Here is a 27,744-nt window from a genome sequence, read left to right on the forward strand (position 1 = left end):
TAGCTTTTTCACATATAGTATGAAAATTTGAAGTAATTCATGTTTATCTATTATCAAGTTATGTTAGGAGAAGTGTTGCTAAGCGCTATTTGAAGGCACCTAAAGTTGAAAGGTAATTTTGGAGTGAAAGTATCTAGCTTTAAAATGTGACAATCTGTGGGATATCTTAAAAAGGGATCTGCTTCACCTTTTTTTATTTAATATACACCTCTCATTACTTTGGGTTGTTACTACACTTATATTTTGGGTACCTACATATATCTAAAGTATCAATTGAGTGTTTGAAAATAATATGACTAACCTTATGGATGTTTTTCGGATGACACTGCTATGCTATAGGGCATGAAATTCTACAATGATCTACTTATGTAGTGAGAGCTGATTCATCAGCTAGAAGATTGCAGAAGAACTTTAAACTTAAAAATTTGTAAATATGGAATGAGGTGAACACATTGTAAAGAATGAATTCACACACAAATCTATCAACTCGCTTTGTATACATTTAAACTTTCCCTACATAAGAGCTTAAGCTCCCTCTTTATACAATTTGAATCTCCCTTCAAACATAGTCATTATCACATATTTTGGACTTTCTAGAGCAAAACTCAATTCTGATTCCTAATAATATCAGACTTTTGATGAACTAATTGTCACATAAAACACTAACATGGCATCTAGTACAAGAAACTAATCAATAAAGTAAATCAGAACTTTGAACAAACCATATCTATTTGCATTTACAATCTCCAAGCAAGATTAAAAAGTAAAAGTCAATAAAGATGATGTAAATTACATCATGGCAAGTAAATTTATTAGAACCTTTGGATAGTTAGAGCATTTGGAAGTTTTAGGATGTCTTGTGGCCTCCCATTTAGTGAGGAGTTTTATGATGAAAAGATTTATGTCATCTGAAGGTACCCGAGGGTACTACTGTTGTAGAAGTGCTTTACAGAAAACAAAGAACGATTAGAAGGAACAATGTCGGTACTCGCATCTGAAATAGTGCTTATATTGCAGACAATCAAGAACATACTAGTATTGCCCCCTCTGTTGAGATTCTATAAAAGGCTTGAATTTTCAATTTTTCCCCTTTATTCCTTTTCTCCTGTAGTGGAGTCTAAGCATATGTGGTTACCTTCATTGTGCCATATCTTGTAATTGTGCAATTATTTTCGATAAATTCAGTCTAGTCTAATTTCATACCATGTGTCATAACTTCCGCTAATAAGAAGCAAAACTGTTGTCCAGACTCATGTACAACTACACAAAAGAGCCATGGAAATGTTTGTATACATGTGGTATGTATTTATATTATTTATTTTTTTGTGAGTTCGAAGGAAGTCGATCTTTGTCTAATTTAAATGAATTTCTAGTGGTAGGGGTACAACCTCTTTCCTAAAGCAATGTAAGGAATAGAAAAGGTTCTTTTTCTGCTATTCTTTCTACTTCCAGCGATTCATATGGCGTTTTATCTTATAATCCTGTTAACTCCTGTTTAGATTAATAATGATGAAGGATGATTTACTCTTTTACAAAAGTTTCATTCACTGTAAATACGTAAACTTTACCTAGTATTGTCACTAATTTTACTTTCTTTTATCACTAAGACTACAAGGACCTAAAATGAGCCCAAAATTGGAATAGCTTTAGATCTATTGGTTTTTGGAAATCAAACCAAAACCCTTTGCTAAACCTTAACACAGACAAACAAATCTAAAGAAGGAGATGGAAGACGAAGGCTTGAGTACTGACCTATCAGAAAGCGGGCAGAGAGATGATTAGGAGAAAAGCGGCGACCAAAAAGCGAAACAGAGCATGTTACAAAATTTATTGGGTGGTCACAGCTAAGCAGTCCGGTAAACTGTCTAATACAACCCTGAGGTTAAAAATCAAATTAGTAGAAACAAGGAGAGCAAAAGTGAACTGGCTTCAAGGGTTAACAGTTAATGCCATAAGTACACTACACATGCCATCAAAGCGCAGGTGTTGCAGAGCTTCCACATAGTAACTAAAGAGACGATGAAGAAGCGCGTGCCAATAGAGACAGAGAGCGGGGAGAATTTAGGGGAAGGTTTTAACATCGGAGAAAGTAGTCGGCGCAAAAGTACCAAAGTACCCTAGTATTGATGCAACATTAATAGCCCAGCAGGACAATGGAAAGGACTTAACCGTAAATTTTAAAAAGCAGGACGACGAAGAGGCCTTAACTGTCGCTTCTAAATAGTATACAAGTAATAATAATATATATAACGTAACTTAAATTCTCGTCTTGGAGTTCAACATACAATTTAGATGATATTTATAATATGGTTGGGTCATTATACTCTTCCCCTTTAAGAAACTCGGTCCCCGAATTCACGTACCTAAATATTTGAAGTGGTCTGTAAAGGAGCGATAATGTGTATTTGACCATTTCATTAACATTAAATAATTCAATTGGAATATAAGGATCTCCCTTTAGATTCCGCGAAGAGTTAAGTCATGGAGTTGGTTTGAGAAGATGAAAATTTTGGATTAATGGATTTGGTAGTACTCTGCAGATGACTTTAGAGCATGATAAGCTGCATCATCAAAGAAGAAAATGGATAATACTTGAGCAAGCACAATTAACAAGACTTGTCCAAATTGTATGCACCAATCTTCAGGGTTGAAACAACTTTAGAGTTTGTTTGTTTGACAATGTCCGACTTTCCTAAAAAGAATCACAGTAAAAACTGAAAACTTCACAGGAACAAGAACGGTGCCAAGCATTATCAAAATAATTTAACTTTACTATCTATCTTGAGGCGGAGATTACAATGTATTGTACGATTTGCCCTTCTCTAAACAAAAATTCAAGGACAATAGTGATGGCAAAATCCACACAACACTCAAGGGCCCTGTCCATATTCTGCTACAGAAAAAAAAAAAAAAAAAAATGAAACTAAAGAATAATCTGAATGGATTGTGGAGGAGCTAATTGGAGTATGCCTGTTAGAAAAATCAAGGGAACTGGAATGACCCTCCAATTTCAGTGCTACCAGCAGGGGGGTTGATTGCAACCCAAAGGAGAGAAATAGTGATGGCAATAAGTCCTGACCAGACAAATACAATAGTTGGCGTCCTTCCGCGCCTTCCCATCAATCCCTTAGCAAAAGGATAGAGATGAGCTAGCACCCAGAAACTGAAGAAAATCCCTCCTAGCAAACGGCTCCATTGTGGTATCGTGCTATATATTGTCCGGCTAAAACCAACAGCTATTGCAATCAAGTTAGTAATCATGATCGTAATAGGTGGGACCATCAGGGAAGTCCATTTGATAATATAGAGGTCAGCAAATTCATCATCATCATCAGCGGAAGATTTTGATGTCAGTGTAAATGAAATCTCAATGCCAGCAATCACTTTTAGAAGCCCCTGAAGCACAGCAGCAAGATGGGCACTTGTGCCACCAATCAACCAAAATTGCTCATTACGCCACCACTCTTCCAAAGCAATGCCAGACCACTTGATCTCAAGCACCGCGAGCGCGCAAAGAGTCAATGTGATCACGAGAAGATATGTGAGGAAGGTGACATTCAGGGTCTGGACGATGAACTGACCAGAGAAAAGCGAAAGTGCTGGGAGGAAGCAGTAAACAATTAGGAATATTGAGGTGAAGGGGTAGATGCCACAGTTGAGGTAGGCAATCCGCTGCAAAATTTTCATCTTAGGGCTAGCCAAAAAAGCATTGTTGCGAGAGAAGAAGATTTCAACGGAACCAGTGGCCCATCGGAGCACTTGGTGAAGCCTGTCGGTCAGATTGATTGGTGCAGTGCCACGGAATGCATCTCGCTTTGTCACACAGTAAATAGATCTCCAACCCCTATTATGCATCCTATACCCCGTCACAACGTCTTCAGTAACAGATCCATAAATCCATCCAACTCTATTACCCCATTCAGTTTTGTCTTCGTACCAACACGAAATGACACTGATCGCTTCAGCAACAGTGGAGGCATCAAGAAGTTCCCGTGGAATAGTTAAAGCACCAGGTGGTCGTCCATTCTTTACCGCGGGGTGATCAGCAAGTGGTCTCCCTTGGAATTCGGCAACCGGAATCGAATCAATGAGGAAACTTGAATTACCAAACCTTTTAGGAAACAAAGCAAGATTCATCTCCTCATCATCAAAATCCCCCATTCTAAGTGCCCTGTTGTCATCAGAGACAGAAGACACAGTGGCATTATTCTTGCGCCGACCAAAACAACAGCTGCAGCAACCAGGGTGGTATTCCTTGGTTCGTGGTGGGTCAAAACCATAAAGAGCAGTCCTGCGGAAGAGGCAACCGGTCCCAACATACATTGGACCTTGAAGTCCATCAAGGGCACGCATATTGACATCAAAGAAAACAGTATTGTGATTTGCATAACGGTCGGAAGGATCAATTCCCTCAAAACGTTGAGGAAACTGAACATAACAGATTCGATCCCCACCTCGGTCCATCATAAAACACATTCCCTCCCTCATTGCCTGCGAGTTGTAGATGTAGTGATCACAATCAAGATTGAGAATAAAGGGGCCATTAGACATGATGGCTGAAGCTCGAACCAAGGCATTCATGGCTCCAGCCTTCTTGTTATGATCATAGCCAGGACGCTTCTCACGAGAGACATATACCAGCAAGGGAAGCCGAATATCAACTTCTGTTAAATCAATTAGACCATCATCAACAGAGGTTCCATGTAAGGGTTCATCACTTGGAGGTTTTAACATAACCTGTATTTTCCCAAAAAAAACTAACAATGTTAAACCAAATCTATTACTTCAAGAAACTAACATACAAGCCATTGTCAGCTGACCAAGTATATAAAATAGCAAAATAAACATACAGTTGGCAAAATGAGAAGCCGCTAAAGACAATTAATAATAATCAGGGAGAAGAAAGTAACTATAAGTTTCTATCCTCTTTTTCCTCATCCTTGGAGGGAGGAACAACGAGGATCGGATTCAGCTGGAGGGATCATATGCATCAGTAGTGCATCAAACAATTATTCCCTGATCAATAAATAACTATGGAAGCAACAAATTAATATGAAGAATCAATACCTGTATGATTCCTGCATGATCACCCCTAGAGTGCTCAGGAGCAGAAACCATCCAAGTGCCAGGCCAGTGGGTCCCATCTGCCATCCAAGTGGCCTTTGTTATCTTGATGGGTTCCAAAAGCTCATCCCCAGCTGCCTCTCTCTGAAGCCTCATGGCCTTGATTTCTTCTCGAGCATTATAGGCATCAGAACGCCGACGAATTGAATCAGGGAGGCTATTGATTCGAACCTTAAATTCATCATATTCACGCTTCACCCGTCTGCGGTCCTTCACAAAATCTTGACGTACTTTATTCTTGTAAGGGTCTTTCTTCAAGCTGAAGTAGGTTTCTGGGTTCCTTGGTTCAATATCATGTTTACGACAAAATGGAACCCAAATGTTGGCAAAACTTGCAGCTTCAGCCATTGCTTCAAATGTCAGAAGAGCACCTCCATCATCAGAAATATAGCACGAAAGCTTTTCAACAGGGTAATCAGCAGCAAGGATAGACAGTATCGTGTTTGCAGTGACTAGTGGTGGCTCTTTCTCAGGATCTGCAGTAGAGACAAATATGTCTATACCTGGAAGATCAGATTTTCCTGTGGGATTGGTCGGAGTTGGTGTTTCAAATTTTTCTTTCAAAACATTAAGATCGGTAGCACGGTTGACGGGGCATAACTTTGGAAGCTGGTCAAGTAGCCAAGAGATTGCAAACCAAATCTCACAGATTATGGACATATACCATAACCATATAGCATCATTGTTTGGATGGGTGACCCTCCATTGAAGAAATAATCCAAGAACAACAACGCGAATAAGAATCAAGAGCCTGTATACATGGAGCTGCGTTAAGACACCTCTCAAATAGGTAGAAGAAAATAACCAACAATAAGACAAACACTACCCACCATATAAAATTGGCACTATGTCAAGATAAAAACATATGCAACAAACACAGAACCTCATGCACAGGCGTATCCGATATAATAAAACAATACTTACAAATTAAGCACAATAGCACTTGGACGTGGGTAGTTTCGCCTAATTTTGTTCTTGAATTCAAAGAAGTAGAGAAGAAAGAATGCATTAGAAACTGTTAGGGACAAGAAATTACCGGTATGGGCTAAGAACTACAGCCGGTATTTTCAGTTTACGTGTAAGCGGCCTCCAAGGCTTGTTCAGAAGTTCAGAAGGCTCACCAACACGATCTTCTTTGTCATTTCCGAATCCCTCATCCTTTGGCCATATAGCATTTCCATATCCATACGTCCCTTTTGTCTCGAATAACCATTTATTATGATCAAAATCCCCTGCTTGACTCCTCATCAACCCTGAGTGGCTTCTTATTATCGCTGACTTATTACCTGATCGCATCAACGACAACCTCCGCTCCATTTTAGACATCCCAACATTTGAAGGTAAAGACTGAGGTCGTCCAGAAGGATCCACAGCATTCTCAGCCAAATCGGTGTTCTTGTAAGCCTCTTTACAACCAGGACACATGCCATCACCAGTTTTGACAGCATCAATGTAACAATCCCGGCAAATTTTAAAATCACACTCACAAGGAAGAATATCTTCACCCCTCTCATCACTCATGACTTTCCCATCACAACCAGGTATAGCACAAGAAGAACCTTTAGCACCAGCCATCTGAGGATGGTTAGTTTCTGACTCAATCACCTTATCCATCAAGTGAGCACGAGTCACACTATTATAACCTCCGGTAAACAAGGAATTTGATACATACTGCTCTTCAACCCTCTGTGAAATTGAAGGATCCATAGGTTGATTATCAGGGGTTGGAGGGATATGCACTGTGTAGTTTGCAAATTCAATGCCACTAATTTCGCTATCCAGAGATTCCCTTGATAAGTTCACATACCGACCCGATGAGGTCCTCCTTGCAAAGGTAACACCAGGAGGCTTACCCTGTTGGGAATCTGAGGCTTTGAAGGATCTTGAAGACATATTGCTAAAGGTAATGCTAAAAGACTACTCAATGACCACCAAACCCTGAAACTGCACAAGGCCAAATAAGTAACCAGAAAAAGATAGTTAACTCTAAGTTAAGAAATCAAGATTAAAAACAACAGTTCAAAGGATATACAAGCTCTGGATTTCAAAAGACTCAACTTCTTTATGCAACAGGAAAATGAAAATCTTTTTGAAGATTCAAAAGAAAAGCTGAAAAGGGGAAAAAATACTAAAGATCTTGTGCAGGTCAATGATGCAGAGAAAACCAAAGCATGACCAAAAACCTCCTCTTTCTCTTTTCCCAAAGCCAATTCTCTCTTTATTAACTAAAAAGCATTAACGTATCACCTTTTTAAGCAAAAAACACTTGATCATTTTGTTTGAAAAGCATCAAAACAGTTCAAAATAAAACAACAATCACATAACAAGAGATTACCTAAATCCTGATGAGATACAGCAACAACTCAAAACAATCAAGATTTTCCTACACCATCTCTAGGAAAACCCAAAAAGTAAGTTCAACTACACATCCAGATCCTTCTCTTCACTTAAAACTCATCCCTATATAAATCTGGACCATAATGATTTTGCACAAGTAGAGAGAGGTACATGACATCCACTAGCTTGCCCAATACTTATATAGCAATTACTAATATAAAGATTTGACAACATTAATTTATAAACACAACGAGAATCAGCCTACTGAAGGCGTGTAAGAAACATTCAAAACAAAATACCAATAAAATATACACACACACTACTTGCAAACATATACACATTACAGATTACACCTGTAACAAAGCTTTCAAATGGGTCCCGATCAAAATGTTATAAACAGGACTTAGTCTTCCATTGTCCAATTAAATTACTTACAAATCTTTATTACGTGATACAAAATACACATTACCCATTTTCCTCCCTCTTTCTTTCGTCACCCCCTTTTTAAAAGAACTTTAAAAAATGAATAGTTAGTATTTACCAACCTCAAAATTTTGAAAAAAAAAAAAAGAAAATATCAGCTACAAAAGATTCAAACTATATTGTTTTTTTTCAAAAAAATTAACTAAAAAAAGCTCATTCTCACACCTTCCAATGTTGCAGCTTACAGCAGCCGGCTAAGGCTTTTGGTCTGCATCACAAGAAGAAAAAAAAGGGACACAAAAGCCGTGATACTTAAATACACATAGAGACCAAATAAATGTGTATATTATTGAGGAGTTTAGTGAGAAAAGTAAGAGATCTGAATGAATAAGTTTCCATATATGGGTAAAAAGTTGAGATTTTTGTAAATTTTACCTTATCTTCTCTGCTATAAAGTTATTACTAGGCGAAGTAGGCAGAGAAGTGTATGTGCATTTGGTAATGGTAGCTTTGGACTGTTGCTGTTGAAGGTTTGATTTCTTAGTAAGGGCAGTGGGGAAGAAAAGAGTATATTTTGTGACAAAACACGGAATCTGTGGGGTTTTAAAAGTAATTTGAGGAATATAGGGGGTCGGTCCAAGCACGCTTGATACGCGGTGCAGGTGATTGTTTCCTGTGCGGAAGGGATATTTTCACAATCTTTACAACCGGACTTCGTTCTTTCTTTCTCGTTTGGCATCCGGGGTTATTTTGAGCTAGTATAAAATTGGATACCATTTTATTTTTCATTTGATTACATTATATTCCCTTCGTTCCAATTTACGTGAACCTATTTTTTTTGTCCGTTCCAAAAAATGATTCATTTCTAATTTGGAAACAATTTAGTTTAAACTTTCTGTATACGGTGGAATCGAAAGGTCCAATTTCTCGTCGTCGAGGCACCTCAGAAGACCATCTCGAAGTCTCGAGGCTACAAGGTCATGGTCGAGTTCTCCTCCCTCGAGGTTCGTCGACGCCCGATCTTGGAACAACGTTGACCGCGGCCACGGTAGAAATGGGGAGTTCCCAAGGCACGTAGCTAAGACTGACAGGGCCTAGTGGACTAGCCTAACCCTTAATCAGGATGTCTTCTAGATGTCCCATCTCCGCTTCTTTATCATTAATGTATTTTGTACTATGTTGGAATTTCTCTCCTATATAAAGGGGATCCTTGTCATTTTGTAAGGTTCTGTTGCTTCAGTTGCTCCATACGAAAATATACAAGAACATTCCATTTGCTTTCTAACATACTCTCTTGATATTATTGCTTTCGTTTATTATTTTCATTGTTGTTCATCATTTATTGCTTATCATTGGCTATAAAGTGTCTTCGTTGATTTTATTATAACCGTACAAAGGGCAGACTCATGCATAACATAATACCTGCTCAACGAGAGCAGCCTTCTCTCAGAGTGCTCTCTCCAAAGCAGCCCGGAGCTCGCCTGACTCTTTCTCCTTTCGGGAAGAGTAAGCCTCCGACTCTCGCAGTCTCAAGGTCAGCCTCTCAAGCTCCTTTTCATGGCACAAAAGCTCCTCATTAAGCCTGGAGAGGGTATGGTCATACATCTCCTTACACTAAAGCAAAACAGAAGAGTTAGGAGAATGAAGAATAATGTTTGAGGCTAAAGGAAATATACGTAAAATAGCTATCACCTGCTGCATGAACCTTTCCGCCGCCTTGACAGAGCCGGTAGCGTCAAGATCGACGTTCTCGCTAACATCATCTAGAATGTTTCCAAGCACGCCTCCCCCCTTGAGAGGACCCCCGGCTTTGGCGGTATTCGCATTTTGAGCATCCCTTAGCTCCCCTGACGAGAACTGAGGGCCCAAACTGAGACCATCTATGTCATCGATATCTCCGATGGGCAACTCCTGCTCCTGAAAAGCTCTGGGTCCCGACCCTTCAGGATCAGCGGCGACGGTCCCCCCAGGAGAAACTGCACCAAATCCGGTCGTGGGATCCGGGACCACATTGATACCCTCCTCGAGGGTCTTCGATTCACGGGAGGATCGAAAGCCACCTTACCCTTCCTTTGCTTGCCCTTGGAGGGCTCCGAAGTCTCCATCTCGCCACCAAGGGGCGGCCTCATCTGCATATTCTCATCAAGGCTTGCACGAGCGCAGTAACCGTAATTTATCAGCACAAAGGATACGGGGAGAAACATAAATCTAAGGCATAGGTGGTAAGGAAGCTTTACCATGATTCTTGGCCACCCATCGCTTCTTAGCCAGGTCGGACCAAGACCGAACAAGATATGGGAACGCGGTGTCCAACCGTTCGATCCATCCCGGCAAATCCGAGACCGCTTCGGGGTACAAGCGGTAGCTGCAGAAACCAAAAAGAGGTCATTTTTCTGGAGGAAAGGAAAGAAAATCACAAAACATGTCCGAGGGAAAAAATGCTTATGTGTGTGTTCCACTTCTCCGGGAAAGGCATCCTCCCGGCCGGAATAATGTTCGAGGTCCTCACCCGGATGAACCTACTCATCCACCCTCGATCCTTCTCCTCGTCGGTGCTCGAGAAAAATAATTTTTTGGATCGGTGGTGAAGCCTGATCAAACCTCGATAAAATCGAGGGTTGTACAACCTAATCAAATGGTTGAGGGTAAAGGTCTCGCCCGCAACCCCATCGGACAAATGGCAGAGCATCAAGACTATCCTCCAGAAAGAAAGATAGATTTGACCGAACGTCACTTGATATTTGTCACAAAAATCGAGGATAACCGAATCTATCTCCGGGGAGGGGATTTAGAGGAATCGATAGGACCTAAAGTGAACGGGTAAGTGTATACATGAAGGAAGCCAGCCTTGTTATCCGTTATATTCTCATCAGGGTTGGGAATCTCCACCTCCACTGCCTCACTCCATCGGCAATCTATCTTCACCGTCCCTACGTTAGTCACGACATTAATGTATCGGGACACGTGTTTGCATCGGCCCGGTGTGGATGAAGTGTTATCGATGGTAAAGTCCTTCGACATATCAAGCTTGGTGGGAGTACATTGTCCCAAGGTGGGTATCACTTTGGGTTTCCCTTTAGATGTTCGAGATGAAGAGGCAGCCTCGTCTTTCCGAGGAACCATCTTGAGGTTCTATCCATGATGATGGTGGAATTTCTCTAAGAAAGTAAGAAGAAAAGATGCAGGTAGGGATGGGTCTGGCTTTGCAAATCTGAAGTAGTTGGGAAAGTAAGAATTATCCAATAATTGGTGCCTTTATATGAGTCATGTGGGAAGCGGAAGGGACGAACTAGTAGCAGTTCGTGGGCTTCTCGATAGTCGCGTCTAACAGCGACCTTTGCGTGGTTTTTTGGGCATGGCATTTAATGCTCTGATAGGTTGACATCACAACGATGATGCCGTCATATTAAAAGCTCATAATCGTTTCTTATTGTTCCTCTCTAAGAAACGCGAGGACTATCTGTATACGGTGGAATCAGAGGGTCCAATTTCTCGTCGTCGAGGCACCTCAGAAGACCATCTCGAAGTCTCGAGGCTACAAGGTCATGATCGAGTTATCCTCCCTCGAGGTTCGTCGACGCTCGTTCTTGGGACAACGTTGACCGCGGTCACGGTAGAAATGGAGAGTTCCCAAGGCACGTAACTAAGACGGACAGGGCCTAGTGGACTACCCTAACCCTTAATCAGGATGTCTTCTAGCTGTCCCATCTCCGCTTCTTTATCATTAATGTATTTTATACTATGTTGGGATTTCTCTCCTATATAAAGTGGATCCATGTCATTTTGTAAGGTTCTGTTGCTTCAGTTGCTCCACACAAAAATATACAAGAACATTTCATTTGCTTTCTAACATACTCTCTTGATATTATTGTTTTCGTTTATCATCTTCATTGTTGTTCATCATTTATTGCTTATCATTGACCATAAAGAGCCTTCCTTGATTTTATTATAACCGTTAGCCATACTTTGACCACCACCAATAGCTCCCAGCCGAGCTCCGGAATCGACCTCGAGGCCCCCGAATCGACAAGCTCGAGGCCCCGATAATTAACCTATCGGTTTGATTATCACCTTATCTTTAACTCTCATTTCGTTTCTCAGTTTCACATAACATAGCATCAGCTGCTTAACAAACTAGCATAAAAATAGATCACGTATTTTTAGAGTTTCTTAATCAAATTTAATTGTTATTACCATTTTCACGATAAACACTTTCAATTCTACCCTTAATGAGAAGTTTTTATAATCATACAAATACTCTGGACCTCTTTTTGAATAAACAGTGGTTTTTAAATTTGTTCTTCTTTTTTTCAAAAAATATTTTATTACAGTATCAGTTTTTTAAGACCAAATATTCTGTGAACTTTTCCGAAAACCTAGCACGTCCACACTTCAAACACTTGCTACAAAATTCTCCATCCTGTGATCAAAGATTGGCAAAAGAGATTGTTGTGGTGGTGCTCAGCTGTAGGTGATAATTCCCTGGTGCATCGTGATTCTCGTGGCCCACCGTAACGGTGTATAACAGTTGTTAACAGTTATTTCTTGCAATTGTTCTATTTTTTTATTTCTTCTTAATTGTGTATTTTTATATTTCAGGTAAAATATATAAAAAAGTACTCCTCTGTTCCAGTTTATGTGAACCTATTTTCTTTTTGGTCCGTTTCAAAAAGAATGAACCCTTTCTAAATTTGGTAACAATTTAGCTTAAAGTTACAACTCTACCTTAATGAGAAGCTTTTATAACCACACAAATACTCTGGGCCCCACTTAGACTTGTTTAGGACCACAAATTTTAAAAGTCTTCATTTTTTTCTTAAACTTCGTACTCAGTCAAACAGGTTTACATAAATTGGAACGGATGGAGTATATTTTTAGAGCACCATAATTTAGAGCTATATAAAAAATTATAGCCAAAATAATTAATTTTAAACTATATATTTTTATAACTTTTTTGACGTCTTGACTATTTATTTCAATTGTATAAATCTTTATTTTCAGGACAAATTTAAAAAAAGATTAACTAACACTTTATTATTTTTAGCCAAATAAAAAATTTAGCTTAAGTAATATAGTTATATCCAAGTTTTATTATAAATTGTATTCGAAAAAAATTATCTACAAAAGTAACATACTTAAAAAGGTAAAAATATATTTTATTTTTCAAAAAAATATCATATATATAGAAAAATTCACGTGTCAGATAAGTGCACCCACACAATTTGCCACATCAGTATTCAGGAGATAATAACTCTCAACAGACCTAGTTGAAGGATAATTAAGACCATACTAATAATCCCCGACAAATTTAAGGGTGATAAGCTATTTTGCCCGGACAACATTGAACTGTTGTCCCTTTCTCTTCGATTTTGTTGTTACCAACTTTATCCAACGTGTTTCGGATATTTACCACAACTACCCCTCGCGAATTTCGAATTTCAAATTTATACTTGGCCAAAAAGATAATACAACGCGTTTGGACGAATTAGCAAAGCCGGAGTATTATCCATTTAGCTTATGCCTATTGTCGTATTTGCATACTTAGGAAAATGTCCGGCGCTCCATTAGACTATACTGTATCTTTGCGCCAGTCAGCTTCCAGCTCACCATACTTCCCAAAAAAATGAGTGTCGTGACCATTCATCCAATGTGATAGTAACAACCAACTTCATCCAAAAGTTTTTATATTTCATTGCCTTTTTAGTCCAAATTTTATCCTTTTTCGGTCTTTCGGCTAAGATCCAAGAGTAGCGTCAGTTTTCTCTTCTGTCTCCGTTTATGTGAATTACTTTGGAATACGAGAAAATTATTTTCATATATTAAGTGAATTATCTGAATTTGAGTTTATAAGTCATAGGTTTTAGATTGTAGAAAATGCAAGTTATTAAGTTGTGCATAAATCTATATATCTATCTATAAAGGAGGGACAATAGAGAGTGATGTGACATATCTCTTTGCCCAAGAATCATATTTATCTTTTTCCGTAATTTTTTAAATTTCTCCTTTTTTCCCCATTTATGTGCTACTATATTTAAAAACCCAAAAGTCACTGCTAAAAGATGCTTCATCTAAAAAACTCAACGGTCACCATACGTTACTGAATTAAATTGGCACACATTCATGAACAAAAGATTAAAGACAGGAACTGATGTTCCATTCCTCTATTTTTTCATATTATTTGCATTTCTTACAATAACAACATTTCGTTTTTTCTCTTGTGACACTTGTGTTACAAACTAGAGGTGGCAAAAAGGTTAAAAAAAAACAGTTATTCATCCATATTATTCATCAAAAAATGGGTTGGATAATGAATCATCTAAAAATGGGTCGAATATGGATAAAGAACTATATTATCCACTTAGAAAATGATTAATCAAATGATAACTAATGTGTTTAACTTTAATATTTGTAAAGCCTCAAATTGAGGTTCCTCAAGTTTGGACCACTAGTAATTCTCTCATAAGTGAACATATTTAAGAAGCTATGGATAATATGGATATTCATATTATCCGCCGGATAAACCCATATTTATCCGTCACAAATACGGGTCGTGTCGGATAATTTATCCGTTTTCTTAAATTACCCGTTTTGACCCGATCATATCCGACCCGACCCGGCCGTTTGCCACCCCTATTACAAACCCAGAAGATGAAATCTTCCACTAGCAAATCTGTGAGAAAGCCCACTTGTAAGAATTTTAAGAATACCTAATATTATGTAAGATTAGGTTGCAACTGAATCTTAATTACAAAAAGCAGATTCAAATTATACACCAATGAAAAGAAGAAGCTAAAAGATCTGAAATAGGGCTGAAGCGAAAAACAATTCCACAATTTTGACTCTTCTCTTCTGATCTGGTAAGAACTCATATTTCTCAGTTTTACTTCCAATGAACGAAAAGCAATCTCCATATTGTAGCTACAGAAGCAACAAAAACATGGAGAAGTGAAGACAAGGCAAAGGCCGCAGTTATCAACTTCTTAATTGCTTACTAAACTCCGGGAATGAATACTCCTAGGCACATTCCAATATTATGTGGCTATTAGGTTGACCAGTACTAAAGTTAACAATTTGATCTTAGACACGTGACTTTCTTCATCGGCTCCGATGAGTTGATGGTGCACGGTCACTGTTAGGTTTTGAGTAGGAGGTGTCAGATGGAGGGGGTTGGTTGACGACTATGACTGAGTTTTAGGGTTGAGCACGAAGTTTTTGTCTCGAACACATGATTGATTTTTAATTAGTATTAAGACACGGGAAAATACAGTAACAGTGGCAGCAAGGTGGAAGAAAACTTGAGAGAAGATGGTGTAAGTTATCTTTACATACGGAACTTTTTTCCTTTTCCAGGTTAAACAAATTAAATAGGTAACTACTTTATCCAGCAGTTAAACAGGGAACTGATTTTTGTCAGTTTATTAGATAGGTAATTTCGGGGTTTAGTTTATTATCAGATTTTGGTAGAGGAGGAAAAAGGGAAACTGAAGCTTAAGTGGTGAAGATAAATTAGGGAGCGCGCTAAGATCCACTGCAGTAACAAAAGCTCCATTACTGTCTGGTTGTATATTTTGGGCAACGTTATTATCATAGTATTTCATGATTAAGAGAGTAAGTACTTTCTGTTGCAAATGCAAAGAAGAATAAGTAGCATTTTAAATTTTGGTTTTCCACTATCTTATTTAGGAAGCCAGCCCTCGAAATAGAGCCATAATCTGGAATTACTAACAGCATAACATACACAGTGGCGAAGCCAAGAACTTTTTTAAAGGTGTTCAAACTTAAAAGAAAGGGAAAAAATTTCCTAACAAAGGGTGTTCAATATATGCTATGTAACGACCAGACCGATCGTTTTACTTTCTAGAATCCCGTTCCCCTAAATAAGACTTTCCGTAGGTGCTTTTACTGTTTTATGACTTGCGGGGATGGTTAGCTCGGGACTTGGAAGAGTTCAGGTTGAAATCGAAACACTTGGTTCCTTAAGGTTGGCTAAAAAGGCTAAGTTTGACTTCAGTCAACATTTTTAGCAAACGACCTCGGAATCGGGATTCGACGGTTCCAATAGGTTCCTATAATTATTTCAGACTTGGGAGCATGTTCAGATAAGATTTTGGATGATCCGGGAGCGTTTCAGCGCCTAATAGTGAAAGTTGGTTCCTGGAATATTTTTGAAGTTCTTTAAATTTAGTTTGGAGTAGGTTTTGATGATATCAAGGTCCAAATGGGATTCCGGGACCAAGAATAGTTTTATATGATAATTTAGGACTTGCACGCAAAATTTGGTATCATTCCGAGTAGCCTAAGTATGATTCGGTGCGTTTGGAGCGATTTAGAAACTTGAAGTTCATATTTTGATTCAATTTAGTTTTGGGGTGCGATTTTTGGTTTTGTTGTTTTTTTATGCATTTTGAGAGTTCGAGCAGGTCCGTATTATGTTTATAGACTTCTTGATGCAGTTGGACGGGGTCCCGAGTGGCTCGGTTGTGTTTCGGACCACCCGGAGCAAAGTATGAAAAACCAAAAACTTCCAATTCTAGTTTCCTTCTACGCGAACGTGGAACACTACAAGAAATCTGCCTTTTAGCGGCGATCTCAGTCGTTACTAAATCATTAAATGTCGCCGCTAAATGTTTATAGCAGCGACATTGGACTTGCTGCACCTTAATCCATTACTAAACTTTATTGTGACGACTACAAAGGGTCGCCACAAAATGTCACCATTTAGTAGCAACAGTGTCGCCACAAAAAGTATGTCAAGTTGCCACAAATTATGTTCCACGAAACAGATTCAGGGGGCAAGTCGCCACTGAAGAGTGGCTTTTAGCAGCGACAGTTGTCGCCACAAAAAATAAATAACTGTAAGTGGCAGCCTTTAATCGCTACTAGAGAATTGCTTTTAGTAGCAGTTGAAGTCGCCACAAAAACAATTGGCTATCCCCAGCAATTCTCATATTGCAGCAATTGATGTCGCCACAAAAAATTCAATAATCAGTGGCGACTATGAGCTCGCTGCTGCAGAATGACATTTAGTGGCAATGATAAATGCTACAAAAACTATTAAACAATCAACGACAACTTCAATATTGCAGAATGAAATTTTGTCACCACTGAAACCTATCTAATTCAGCAATTGTAATGACCAAAATTATATAAACGCATCCAATAGTATTTTACAAACACCAAAAGAATATCTTAAGTCGAATATTAAATACTTCCATTACTAAAATGTGAATTACATATATAATGCATAATACTTCATTGTCATTGTATGCATATACATCCCAAAAGAGCAAAATACTAAGTGCCTTGAAGCCCCTCCTTGGTTGTCTCTATTGTTTAAGAACCTTGTCCCTGCTATTACACAAAAAAATACAAGATCACTTTAGCGCATGTACCGTAAGTGCACTGCATAAAAAATTTCAGCATTAAGATAAACTGTTCTAAAATAAAATTTCAGCATTAAGATAAAAAAAATTCAGCATTAAAAAAAAATTAGCATTAAGATAAATTGCACTGTAGTTAGTAGAAGCAAGCGTGTAGTATGCATTTGACTAAGCAGATTTCCTTGTCATAAAATTTTATTTCCTTCTTTGGCATGCACATATCAACTGGCAAATTTCAAGATACAGATGTAACATTCAACTAAAATCCACATGCATCTCATAGGTGCATATTCTAAGCGATTTATATGAATCATTATTTTTCATATCTATTTGTAGCATACATCTCGATATGTTCATGATATAGTAGATGGATACTTTGTTGATTAATGCCGGAGAGTTAGTATAACAACTTAGGTTAAGGCAAACTTTTGAAGTGATTAATCATTGATTGCACCTATGAGATGCATGTGCATCTCTTCAGTTTTTAAAGTAAAGTAATTCAAAACTATATATATCTCAACTATCTTCATAAACATCATGTTCCAATAGATTCTGGATTCTGAAAATAGGCACTTCTCCTTCACTTACAATTTAGATACACAGTATATAATAAAAGAAAAAGGACTAGCTAGCTACTTATTAGTCTCTGAAATGAAGCAACTATATATACATCTGAAGTTTACTGATCTGCCCAGGATACAGTATAGAACTTACATGTCCAGCCACTCGCTAGACTTGACGCAAACATTTAACGTATAGGGCATGAGCTAACATCATTTTCATATGTTAAGCAAACACATATTTTGAATTTTCTAACACATATATAAGATCTTAGCCAATTTTGACCGAGAGAATTCTACCATTCTGCTCATATCCTACTAGTATGCTGTCTATTTACTGTAACCAATATGCTGGGAAATCATTACTCAGAATCATAGATAAACATCATGTTGAGGATAAGGTCAAGGTTCTTATTGTTTATTATTCTTCCTTTATCTTCAACTTATTCTCACTGACCAGACATACATGGGTTTATGGAAGAAAACATTCAAGACTCAGAAAAGGGCACAATCATACTACAAATTATACCATGCGTATGAAGTCTTCGCAACCACGCATTAATGTTTGGAGATGCTTAATTATAAATTACTCGGTGAAAAGTTACAAGATCATGGCACACTAGGAAAATTACATAGTATTGCTAACAAATAGATTTCAACATATTACATTACACCATATCAGATCCATTCCAAAATTGTATAAGTCATTCAGAGGCGGAGCCCCAGCAGGCAAACACAGAACTGTCCAAACAGGCAAACACAAAACTGTCCAAACACATAACTGTCCAAAATAGACCAGAATCACACCAGAATTTCAGAATCGCACTAGAACATGTACCAAACCAACAACTTATTTTCATAAAGATAACTAAAGAAGGAGAAGATGAAGAAAAGAATTGTCAAGAAGGATGGAAGAAGATTCAAGTCGCTAAGAAGAAGAAATATCAAAAAGGAAGAGTAAAAACATTAAGAGTAAATTACCTGTTGCATTCTGGTCATGAGAGCACCCAGTTGTTCTTGGATCTTCTTGGCTACTTCTAGACTGACCCTGTTCCCTACTTCCAGATTCACATGTTCAAGCTTCTCATTCAACTTTCTTTGTAACTCTTGCTCCATGTTCCTATTCAACTCCGTAGCCATTTGTTCACGTTCCGCTTGCAACTTTCGATCCATATCAGCTTGCATCTCTTGACGCATAGTTTCTATTGTAGAAGACACACTAGCCTCTATGTTTGTCGCTTGCGTGTGACTACTTTTTGGAGGCTTCTTTCCATACCCTTTACCACGAACATAGCCTGTCCTTTCATCAAGAACTGAGGATAAAATCTCAGCTCTAGTCATGGGATACTCAATCTCTTCAGATTGTTGCTGAGCCACAAGGTCCTGGAGCTGGCATTGCAATACGCATAGCTATTTACACCAAAACTAATAAAAAGGAGTAAAAGATAGTAAGGTATTAATTTAAGAATATTACGTGAATCTGCTGGGATTGTGGATCCACCCACACTATTTCTCCTCTATCATTTTTACGTGTATGTTAGATCTCCCAAACTCTATCCAGTGGTTCCTTTTCTCCTGCAGCAGGATTTTTCTAAAATATAGTTCAATAGGGAAATAATACATAATCAAATAAATGAATATATAAATAACAAAGCTGTTTAATTAATAACATGAAAATAAATATATTTCACCGTCGATTCCTCTACTTCTGCAAAAGACCTCGTACCACAAGCATGCTTAGTTATCTGCTTTTCCCTATTCTTTCTATTTCTCTCGCTTACAACCTGCATTAAGTCAATGATTAAGAAGCCATTATTCAAAGGGCAGTGAATCAAACATTGTTATTAAGTTACCTTAAATTCCGGACTTCCAAAATACTCTACTAAGTATTTCCAGTCCTCTAGCTCAACATCTATAGGTCGACGAGACAATATGTTTCCTTCAGCAGCATGGCGAGAGTAGCAAATGCTCAGTCGAGCTCTCCAAGCTCTGAAAAGCCGTCACATAGTATCGATAACAAAGGCTTGAATCCTATGCTCTCGCACGCCGCCAAGAACTTCAAATTTATCCTGAACATACATGTACCATTATATTTGATATTCTAACCACAAAAATAAATGATGCAACATGAAGTCGATACGATATTAAAAATAATTTTACCTTGACCTTCAACCACATTGCTTCTCCATGTTTTGAAACAATCTTTTGCCAATTTTCATCACGGAACGAGATAGTGCTCCTCATGATTAAATCACAATAGTTAACAATATCTCTAGCCCCAGTACCTACTGCTCTATCAATATTATCTGGATTTGTAATTGTAATTTTTTCGCCATACTTAGTTTTTATATCTACTGTTTTGGATTTATATTTCCCTCTTTCTCTCTTTTTACTGCTGGAAGAAACTATACAAAGAAAAAATAGTATATGTGATCAGCCTACATAGTTGCAGTCATGTTAAGAGTAAGAGTCAGTGTTGTGAAGAGCGTGAAGCGAGGAAAAGCGACAACCCACATTTCACAAGAAGCGAGAAGCAGAATTTTGGGCAGAAACTGCAATTTTTGAACAACTACATAACACATAAGAAAGTCAATAAGAACTATGAATACTTCATATAAAAATTGGGCAGAAATTTTCTGATAAAGAACTAAAGACAAAAATAATCGCCAACATTTCGGAGCTTTTTGGACGTTTAGAAAGAAAAAGAAAAAGAAGAAGAAGAATGAAAATCAAAATTGCAGAACTTCAACTTCTGAAGAAAGTTGCTGCTGAAGAAGAAGAAGAAGATTGAAAATCAAAATTTCGGACGCTTCTAACGCTTCTCGCTTTTTACAGAGAAGCGGTCGCTTTTCTTACCAGAGTCGCTTTTCTTACCTGAAGCGATGACCTTCATGCTTCGCCTCGCTTCTTTCTTAAAGCGAGAAAGCGATCATTTTTTTAATCACTAGTAAGAGTAATAACTGAATACTCAAAAACTAACCTGCACCATTTTCATTTTCAACTTCAGGAGAGGGAAGCACACTTCTGTCCAGATTCCTTGACGATACTATCTCTATAGAATGTCTCTGCCAAGGGTTACTTGATATTTGTCCTATCTCTAGAGGTTCTTGACTAGGATTATTTTATTCTCCTGTCTCAGGAGATGCTGCAGTATTCCCTATTGGTTGTACTTGTGGCTGAGACACATATGTTGCAGTATTCCTTATTGGTTGTACTTGTGGCTGAGACATCGCTCCAGCATTATCACGTCCTTGAAAATGGCCACGTCTACGACCAGTTCCACTTCGACCTTTACCTCGTCCTATCATTTGGACCCTCCTGCATGATGTAGAAAAACATCAGTAAGAATAGAAGTGCACTGCTGCCTAGATTTGTAACATCAGTAAAATAAGTAAGAATGATGCTTAGTGCACTACTGCCTAGATTTGTTGGGAGAGGTTTTTTATGGCAAGAATCAAGATATACTGAGGTGTTTAGATAGCCACACAAGAATAGACACAGATCAAAATGGAAATCACAAAAAATACTCAGCAAAATGAAATTTTTCAGATATGTGCACATTAGGTGCATAGCTCAATTGAGGAGGCATGTGTGATGATTACAACTTGGCAACTAACAATAACATTTCACAAAAGCTTAATATATAATCTAGTTATGAAATTAAAGTTACAAGCATAATGAATTAATTTCATTGTCATGTCAATAAGGAACAAAATACAGAGAACTTTTCAAAACAAAAAGTAGACATCTATATTATCTTGCTTCTAAGTCTTCAAGAGCATCATCAGTATCTTATCCATCATTATCATCAAGCCAATCTTCTTCGCTTTCTTCACCCTCGGATATATCTATACGATTGTCATTAATAAAATCCTCTTCTTCTTCATACTCAGATGTATCTATAAGATTGTCATTAATAAAATTCTCTTCTTCATCATGCACACTTGTTTGTTCTTGTTTGCTTGCATGATTGTTGTTAATACTTTGTGGTTCAACATCATTCCTATGTAAAGACAAACCAATATCATTTTCATGGTCATTGGTACGTAAAATGTTCAATTCAACTTCCTCTTATTGATAAGCTTCTTCATTCAGCAATGCTTCCTCGTCAACTTCTACACAATCATCATTTTCGGGCATATTGAAAAGGTTGCGAGGATTTGTCTTTACAACTACAAGCCAATCTTTATCAACCATGTCGTCCAAGTAAAAGACTTGTTCAGACTGAGATGCCAACACAAATGGCTCATTTGTGTTCAAGGCACAATGAGTATTCACACTTGTGAAGCCATATTTATCAATCTTATATCCCCTTCCCAAGCAAGCCACGTCCCACCAGTGACACTTGAATAAGTAAACTTTCCTATTTCCTATATAGGACAACTCGTAAATGTACTCTAATACACTGTAATACTCCTTATTAGAGTCTGAATCATCTCCTCTCACAAGGACTCCACTATTTTGTGTTTTTCTTCTCATCTCAAGATCTCTTGTATGGAATCTGAATCCATTCACCACAAATCTGGAATATCGATTCACCATTGGTGCACGACCAACAACTAAGTTTATGAGCTCCTCGTTTGCGCGCCCTTGTGCAGCTAGTACAAAGACCTACAAACCAAACAACATCGTTGTAACTAATAACACCGTCGTAATATTACACTAATATTAAAAATGTCACTTAACTAGACACCTACACGTGCACGAAACCAATCAACAAACCCACTGTTATGCAACCCATCACTTATTGAACCTTGTCTTTCAATCTCTCCTTGGTATTCCCTATATTTTGACAACGGAGTCAGTTAAGATAATGTTGTTGAAACATTTCAATGTGAGCTATCTTGAAATTAATATGATACTTACTCCATGAATGGCAGAACCTCTTCACAATTTTGAAGCACATACATACATGCTTGTTTGAACTCATCGTGAGAGAGCATGATGCCTTTTGAACCACCTTTTTTTCCCACTTTTTTTGAAGATAGACATCTCCCCATTTGATATAGATCCATCGTCATTCCTGGCCGGTTTGTTGAACTTGGTTGACATATTCTTTAAGTATCTGGAGCAAAATGTGAGACTTTCCTTTGCCAAATAACCTTCGGCAATTGAACCTTCTGGATGAGCATTATTGCAAACATATGACTTTTGTGTTCGCAAATACCTATATTGAAATAACTCATCAATATAATGTGCCATTAAAATTATGGCATTAAAATTATATAATAAATTACCTCTCAAAAGGGTACATCCATCGAAATTGAGCTGGTCCACCAAGCTTTGCCTCTCTTGCCAAGTGAATTGGCAGATGAACCATGACATCAAAGAATGTCGGCGGGAAAATAATTTCAAGTTTGAATAATGTGCATGCACATTCAGCTCCAAGATGTCAAGACCTTCGATTGTCAAAGACTTAGAACATAGATTCTTGAAAAAATTTCCAAGCTCTATAATTGGTTCACACACTTCTTTAGGCAATAAACCACGTATTGCAACTGGGAGAATGTCTTGCAATAATACATGGTGATCATGACTTTTTAATCCATAGATCTTTTTCTCTAATATATTTACACACCTTGAAATATTTGATGAAAAAGCATCATGAACCTTCATATTAGCCAAAAAATGGCATAACTTCAACTTCTCCTCCGAGGACAATGCGTAACATGCTGCCGGTAACAATACATTATCCCCATCCTCAATTGGATGCAATTCTTGCCTAATACCAAGGTCCACCAAGTCATATCTACTTTTTAATGTGTCCTTTGTCTTTCCAACCATATTCATCAAAGTTGATATTATATTGTCAGATACATTTCTCTCTATGTGCATCACATCAAAGTTATGTCGTAACAAAAGAGTACTCCAATAAGGCAATTGAAAAAATATACTTTTCTTCCTCCAATTGTAAGCACTTTTTGGGGAAGTCACGTTTTCACTTTTTTCCCTTCCCAAAACTCACATTGCCCAAGCTCTGTAATTGTATAAGTGCTTCATCACCTGTTAAAGGAATAGGTGCAACCCTCTTTTCTACCTTTCCATCAAATTTTCTCCTATTTCGGCGCCATGGATGCTTTATTGGAAGGAAGCAACGATGACTCATATAACACAACTTAATACGTAAAGAAACCGATTGTGTGTATTTATGACAACAAGGACATGCAAGCTCGCCTTTTGTTGACCATCCTAAAAGGTTTCCATATGCAGGAAAGTCATTAATCGTCCACATTACAGCTGCACGCATCATAAAATTAGATTTTGAGTAGGAATCATAAGTTTCGATTCCATCCCATAATTCTTTCAACTCTTTAATAATTGGTTGCAAGTATACATCTATATCATTTCCTGGACACTTAGGGCCTGGAATAAGAAGTGTCATCATAAAATACGGATCCTTCATGCAATACCATGGCGGCAGATTATATGTTGCTAGTATGACTGGCCAAATACTATGATTGGCACTCATGTTTCCAAAAGGTTGGAACCCGTCACTTGCTAAACCTAATAGAACATTTCTTAATTCAGCTGAAAAGGTGGGATGTCGCTCATCAAAGGATTTCCATGCTATGGAGTCAGACGGATGTCGCAAAACACCATCATCAACGTTTTTATCCTTGTGCCACCTCATCTTTTTTGCCGTCTCTCTTGCCATGTACAATATCTGAAGCCTTGGTTTGATTGGAAAGTGTCGCAATACTTTACAAGCTACTTTCTTGCCTTTGTGTTCTTCTGACTTCCATCTAGACTTACCGCACTTAGGACATAATTGGGCATTGTCATAATCGCGCCAATATAAAATACAATCATTCTCACATGCATCTATTTTGGTGTAACCCAAGCCTAGGTCACGAAGAACTTTCTTCGCTTCATAGAAAGAACTGGGCACAAATGAACCCTCCGGAAGAACTTCTTTAAAGAAACTCAACAGTTCATCCATCGATTTGTTGCTCCAATGATTAAGGCACTTCAAGTGAAGTAGTTTGACAACAAAAGATAACTTTGAGACTTTACTACAACCAGGATAAAGTTCTGTCTGAGCATCTTCTAACAATTTGTAGAACTTTGCTGCATGTAAATTTGGCTCTTCATTGTCCATAGAAGTATTATTATTATTATCCTCTACATACGTATGTCCCCGCACGTCGTGAATCATTTCTGAAATATTATCCTCTTCAATGTTATCATCTTCTACTTCATTATTGAGTGTTACGTTAGAATTTTCAACTCTAACTAACACTTCTCCATGCAAGTCCCACACTTTGTAAGAATCCCAGAAACCCTTTTTCAATAAGTCTCTTCTTACATCGGGCATTAGCTTGAATGCAATATTTATACACCCTTTACAAGGACATCGAATCATAGTGCTTCCCCTTGGTTGACTGAATGCCCAACTAAGAAAGCCATCTACTTCATCTCTGTACCTTTGGTCACCTCTATTTCTAATATTCAACCAACTTTTATCCATTCCTATTTTTAGAATAATGGAAAGGTTAGTCCGTCATTATATTCCAGATTATAGTACAACCAAGATTTTAATTAGTTTATATATCACATTAGGAAGCTAATAGTTTAACAACATATTACTAAACTCTAAATCTCATCCTGAAGCTTTAGCCTTTAGAATTTAGATTACTTAGACAACAACCCCTAACAATCACTTGCGATATTATCCAATAACAAGATAAATATCTTATATTTTGGCACTAGAAAGAAATTCATAAGAATTGGACCTAACCTTGTCGACATCATTTGTATTTCAAGTGAGAATGAAGTTGTGAGTTTGGCTTAATACTTAAGAGCAAATCCAGGAAAACATAATCTAAGGGCAAGGTTGCTTCAGTGTCAAAAAGATACCAAACATAGTGCACAAAACTCTATTTGAAGGAAGACACATCAATATATAAGCAATTTTAGAAAGTGGGGCTGATTTGGGGGAACACTTGCATTGTAGTTATGAATTCGTTACTGGCTTTTAGTTAAGAAATTTTCTTTTAGAACATTTAAGAAAAAACTCCATAATAATGAGGAAGAGTTAAAGGGAACTTCACACTTGAGGCTCTGGAACTAGAATAGACATCCAGAAAAATTTAACAACAATACAAAATAAAAAAAACAGTTTTGAGACTTTACTAAGAAATATCGACGCTAAATCCAACTTTGAACGTACTCTAAATGAAAAGAATAGAGGGGTATCAAATCAATTCTGAGAAAATAATGTTGATTTCTTATAAGTTGAGAAAGGGAAAAATTTTGAAAACTGTTTTAACAAATTTTTCAGAAAGTCAAAAGATTTGAGGGGAAACGCAAATAAGCAATCAAAACTAGAACCACACTATAATTGGGGCAAATAAATTAATGTCCTACTGCAGTTCACAAGTAATAAAAGCAAAAGGTGACAATTTCAGAGCAGTTTTCTCTTAGACTTGAAAAATGTACAATAACTAAAAACTAGAGTATGACAACAGAGAGATCTATAGTCTCAGTTTCTGTTCATGTTGAAACACACTGCTAGATCATCAAATAAAAAAACTTTAATGAAACTACAACTTTAGTTCATAATTTTTATTCGAATAAAGAAGACAAAAATGTAACTATTTTTTATCGAAAGGAAGCCTCATCTCATTAAGCTTCCATTTTTTTGGTTCACAATCATAGCACAAAGCAGCAGATAAGTTTTGAAGTTTTACTTTACATTGGTCTCATAGACAGGTAGTTGCAAGAAAATGCAGTGAATGAAAATAAAAAAATTATGCTGAAGGGAATTCATTAAAAGTGTGATTAGAGTGAAAATATAGAACAAAAAGTAATCAAAGATGTATAGCATCATTATTATCATATAGTAAGGAATAAGTGAGTACCATGGCTATGTGCAACTTGTCATTGTTATTCACGTTCAGTATTTGATCAACAACAAATTCAAAGTATCAATTTTGAACAACTAACAAATTTATCATCATATTCAAATCTTTAAAGTAATTATAAAACCCCATCCACAGGCAGAGACAGAGATATAATTAACACAAAGGCCAGAAAGGTTACCAAAAGAATTAGAATCCAGCAACAATCATTCAAGAGGAATACCAACATGCAATAGGTCTCTCAAGAAGAAGCTTTTAACTTACCCAAAAAAGAAATAGGTGAGAGTTCTGTCAAGACTGAAAATCACCAAATAGGCTTCAAATGGGTCTTTCTGTATGACTTTTTGGTATTCCTGTAGATTATCAAATGGTTCAGAGAAATTCTAGATAAAATCTGAGAATACAAATGTAAAATCACTGAAATAATGATAATCCCTAACTGCATGTTGAAGATTTTACCTTATAGAATAAAGAATCCTTATAAAAAAACCCAAACATAAATTTATATAAAATTAATATGGGTTTTCAGTTAAACATATGCACAAAACACAGAAAAGTCGCTGAGATTAGGGAAAGCTCAACAACTATATGAGAGAAATTGGATGTGCGATTTTCCTCCACAAAACTCGATTATGCCACAAAACTCAATCATTTTTTTCGTTAAAAGAAAAAGGGGAAAATTAGGGATTTGACCACAAACCTGATAATTGAGTTTCTTATCTTGATATGAGAGATTTGGAGTAGATAATCCCTTGCTATTTTCTTTTAGCAGAGAAGGGATTTTAGAGAGGGCGGAGAGATTTGAGAGAGAGAGAAAACGTACTATGTGCTCTATACTGGTTTTGAGAGTTTTATTTAATTTGTTTTGTTATTTTAAATTAAAATATAAGAGGGTCTAGTAGCGACCCAGTCGCTCCAATAGGGATTTAACGGCGACAATTTAAAGTCATCACAAATAATATGGAGCCAAAATTTTAGTTTTAGCGGGTACTGAAAATTTCAGCCACATTAGAGGCGACCTCAGAAAAGTCGCTGCTAAATAATTACGTTTAGTAGCGA

At 37.4% G+C, this 27,744-nt stretch overlaps 2 protein-coding genes across 7 annotated transcripts; both read right to left on the minus strand.

Annotated features, from left to right (window-relative positions):
- Window positions 1–2,750: 2,750 nt before the first annotated feature.
- On the minus strand, window positions 2,751–8,476 carry LOC107821064 (cellulose synthase-like protein D3). Of its 5 annotated transcripts, none has more exons than XM_016647457.2 (4): window positions 8,320–8,476; window positions 6,161–7,062; window positions 5,068–5,875; window positions 2,751–4,737 (listed from the first exon to the last, which is right to left on the minus strand). In XM_016647457.2, exons 2-4 carry the CDS (start codon window positions 7,015–7,017, stop codon window positions 2,983–2,985), a joined length of 3,420 nt encoding a protein of 1,139 aa, XP_016502943.2. In that variant the 5' UTR covers window positions 7,018–7,062; window positions 8,320–8,476; the 3' UTR covers window positions 2,751–2,982. The 5 variants fall into 5 exon arrangements, with proteins under 5 accessions (XP_016502943.2, XP_075108553.1, XP_075108565.1 ...); XM_075252452.1 differs by having other exon boundaries at window positions 6,161–7,068; XM_075252464.1 differs by having other exon boundaries at window positions 8,110–8,450.
- An 8,535-nt stretch (window positions 8,477–17,011) lies between these two features.
- On the minus strand, window positions 17,012–27,523 carry LOC107821067 (uncharacterized). 2 transcript variants are annotated; one of them, XM_075252472.1, is made up of 11 exons: window positions 27,386–27,523; window positions 26,950–27,038; window positions 23,062–25,294; window positions 22,691–22,991; window positions 22,522–22,606; window positions 19,985–22,435; window positions 19,678–19,893; window positions 19,516–19,608; window positions 19,299–19,399; window positions 18,806–19,213; window positions 17,012–17,235 (listed from the first exon to the last, which is right to left on the minus strand). In XM_075252472.1, exons 4-6 carry the CDS (start codon window positions 22,843–22,845, stop codon window positions 21,896–21,898), a joined length of 780 nt encoding a protein of 259 aa, XP_075108573.1. In that variant the 5' UTR covers window positions 22,846–22,991; window positions 23,062–25,294; window positions 26,950–27,038; window positions 27,386–27,523; the 3' UTR covers window positions 17,012–17,235; window positions 18,806–19,213; window positions 19,299–19,399; window positions 19,516–19,608; window positions 19,678–19,893; window positions 19,985–21,895. The 2 variants fall into 2 exon arrangements, with proteins under 2 accessions (XP_075108573.1, XP_075108569.1); XM_075252468.1 differs by lacking the exons at window positions 17,012–17,235; window positions 18,806–19,213; window positions 19,299–19,399; window positions 19,516–19,608; window positions 19,678–19,893 and having other exon boundaries at window positions 21,417–22,435.
- Between the last annotated feature and the right edge of the window lie 221 nt (window positions 27,524–27,744).

The sequence above is a fragment of the Nicotiana tabacum genome, chromosome 1 (genome assembly GCF_000715075.1).
Source record: "Nicotiana tabacum cultivar K326 chromosome 1, ASM71507v2, whole genome shotgun sequence".
Classification (NCBI taxonomy): Eukaryota; Viridiplantae; Streptophyta; class Magnoliopsida; order Solanales; family Solanaceae; genus Nicotiana; species Nicotiana tabacum.

Coding starts and splice junctions, on each gene's coding strand:
- LOC107821064 (XM_016647457.2), bottom strand. CDS start 7,017: ATGTCTTCAAGATCCTTCAAAGCCTCAGATTCCCAACAGGGTAAGCCT. Junction 5,876..6,160: donor GTAGTTCTTAGCCCATACCG/GTAATTTCTTGT, acceptor CCATGTATACAG/GCTCTTGATTCTTATTCGCG. Junction 4,738..5,067: donor ATCATGCAGGAATCATACAG/GTATTGATTCTT, acceptor GGGAAAATACAG/GTTATGTTAAAACCTCCAAG.
- LOC107821067 (XM_075252468.1), bottom strand. CDS start 25,292: ATGGATAAAAGTTGGTTGAATATTAGAAATAGAGGTGACCAAAGGTAC.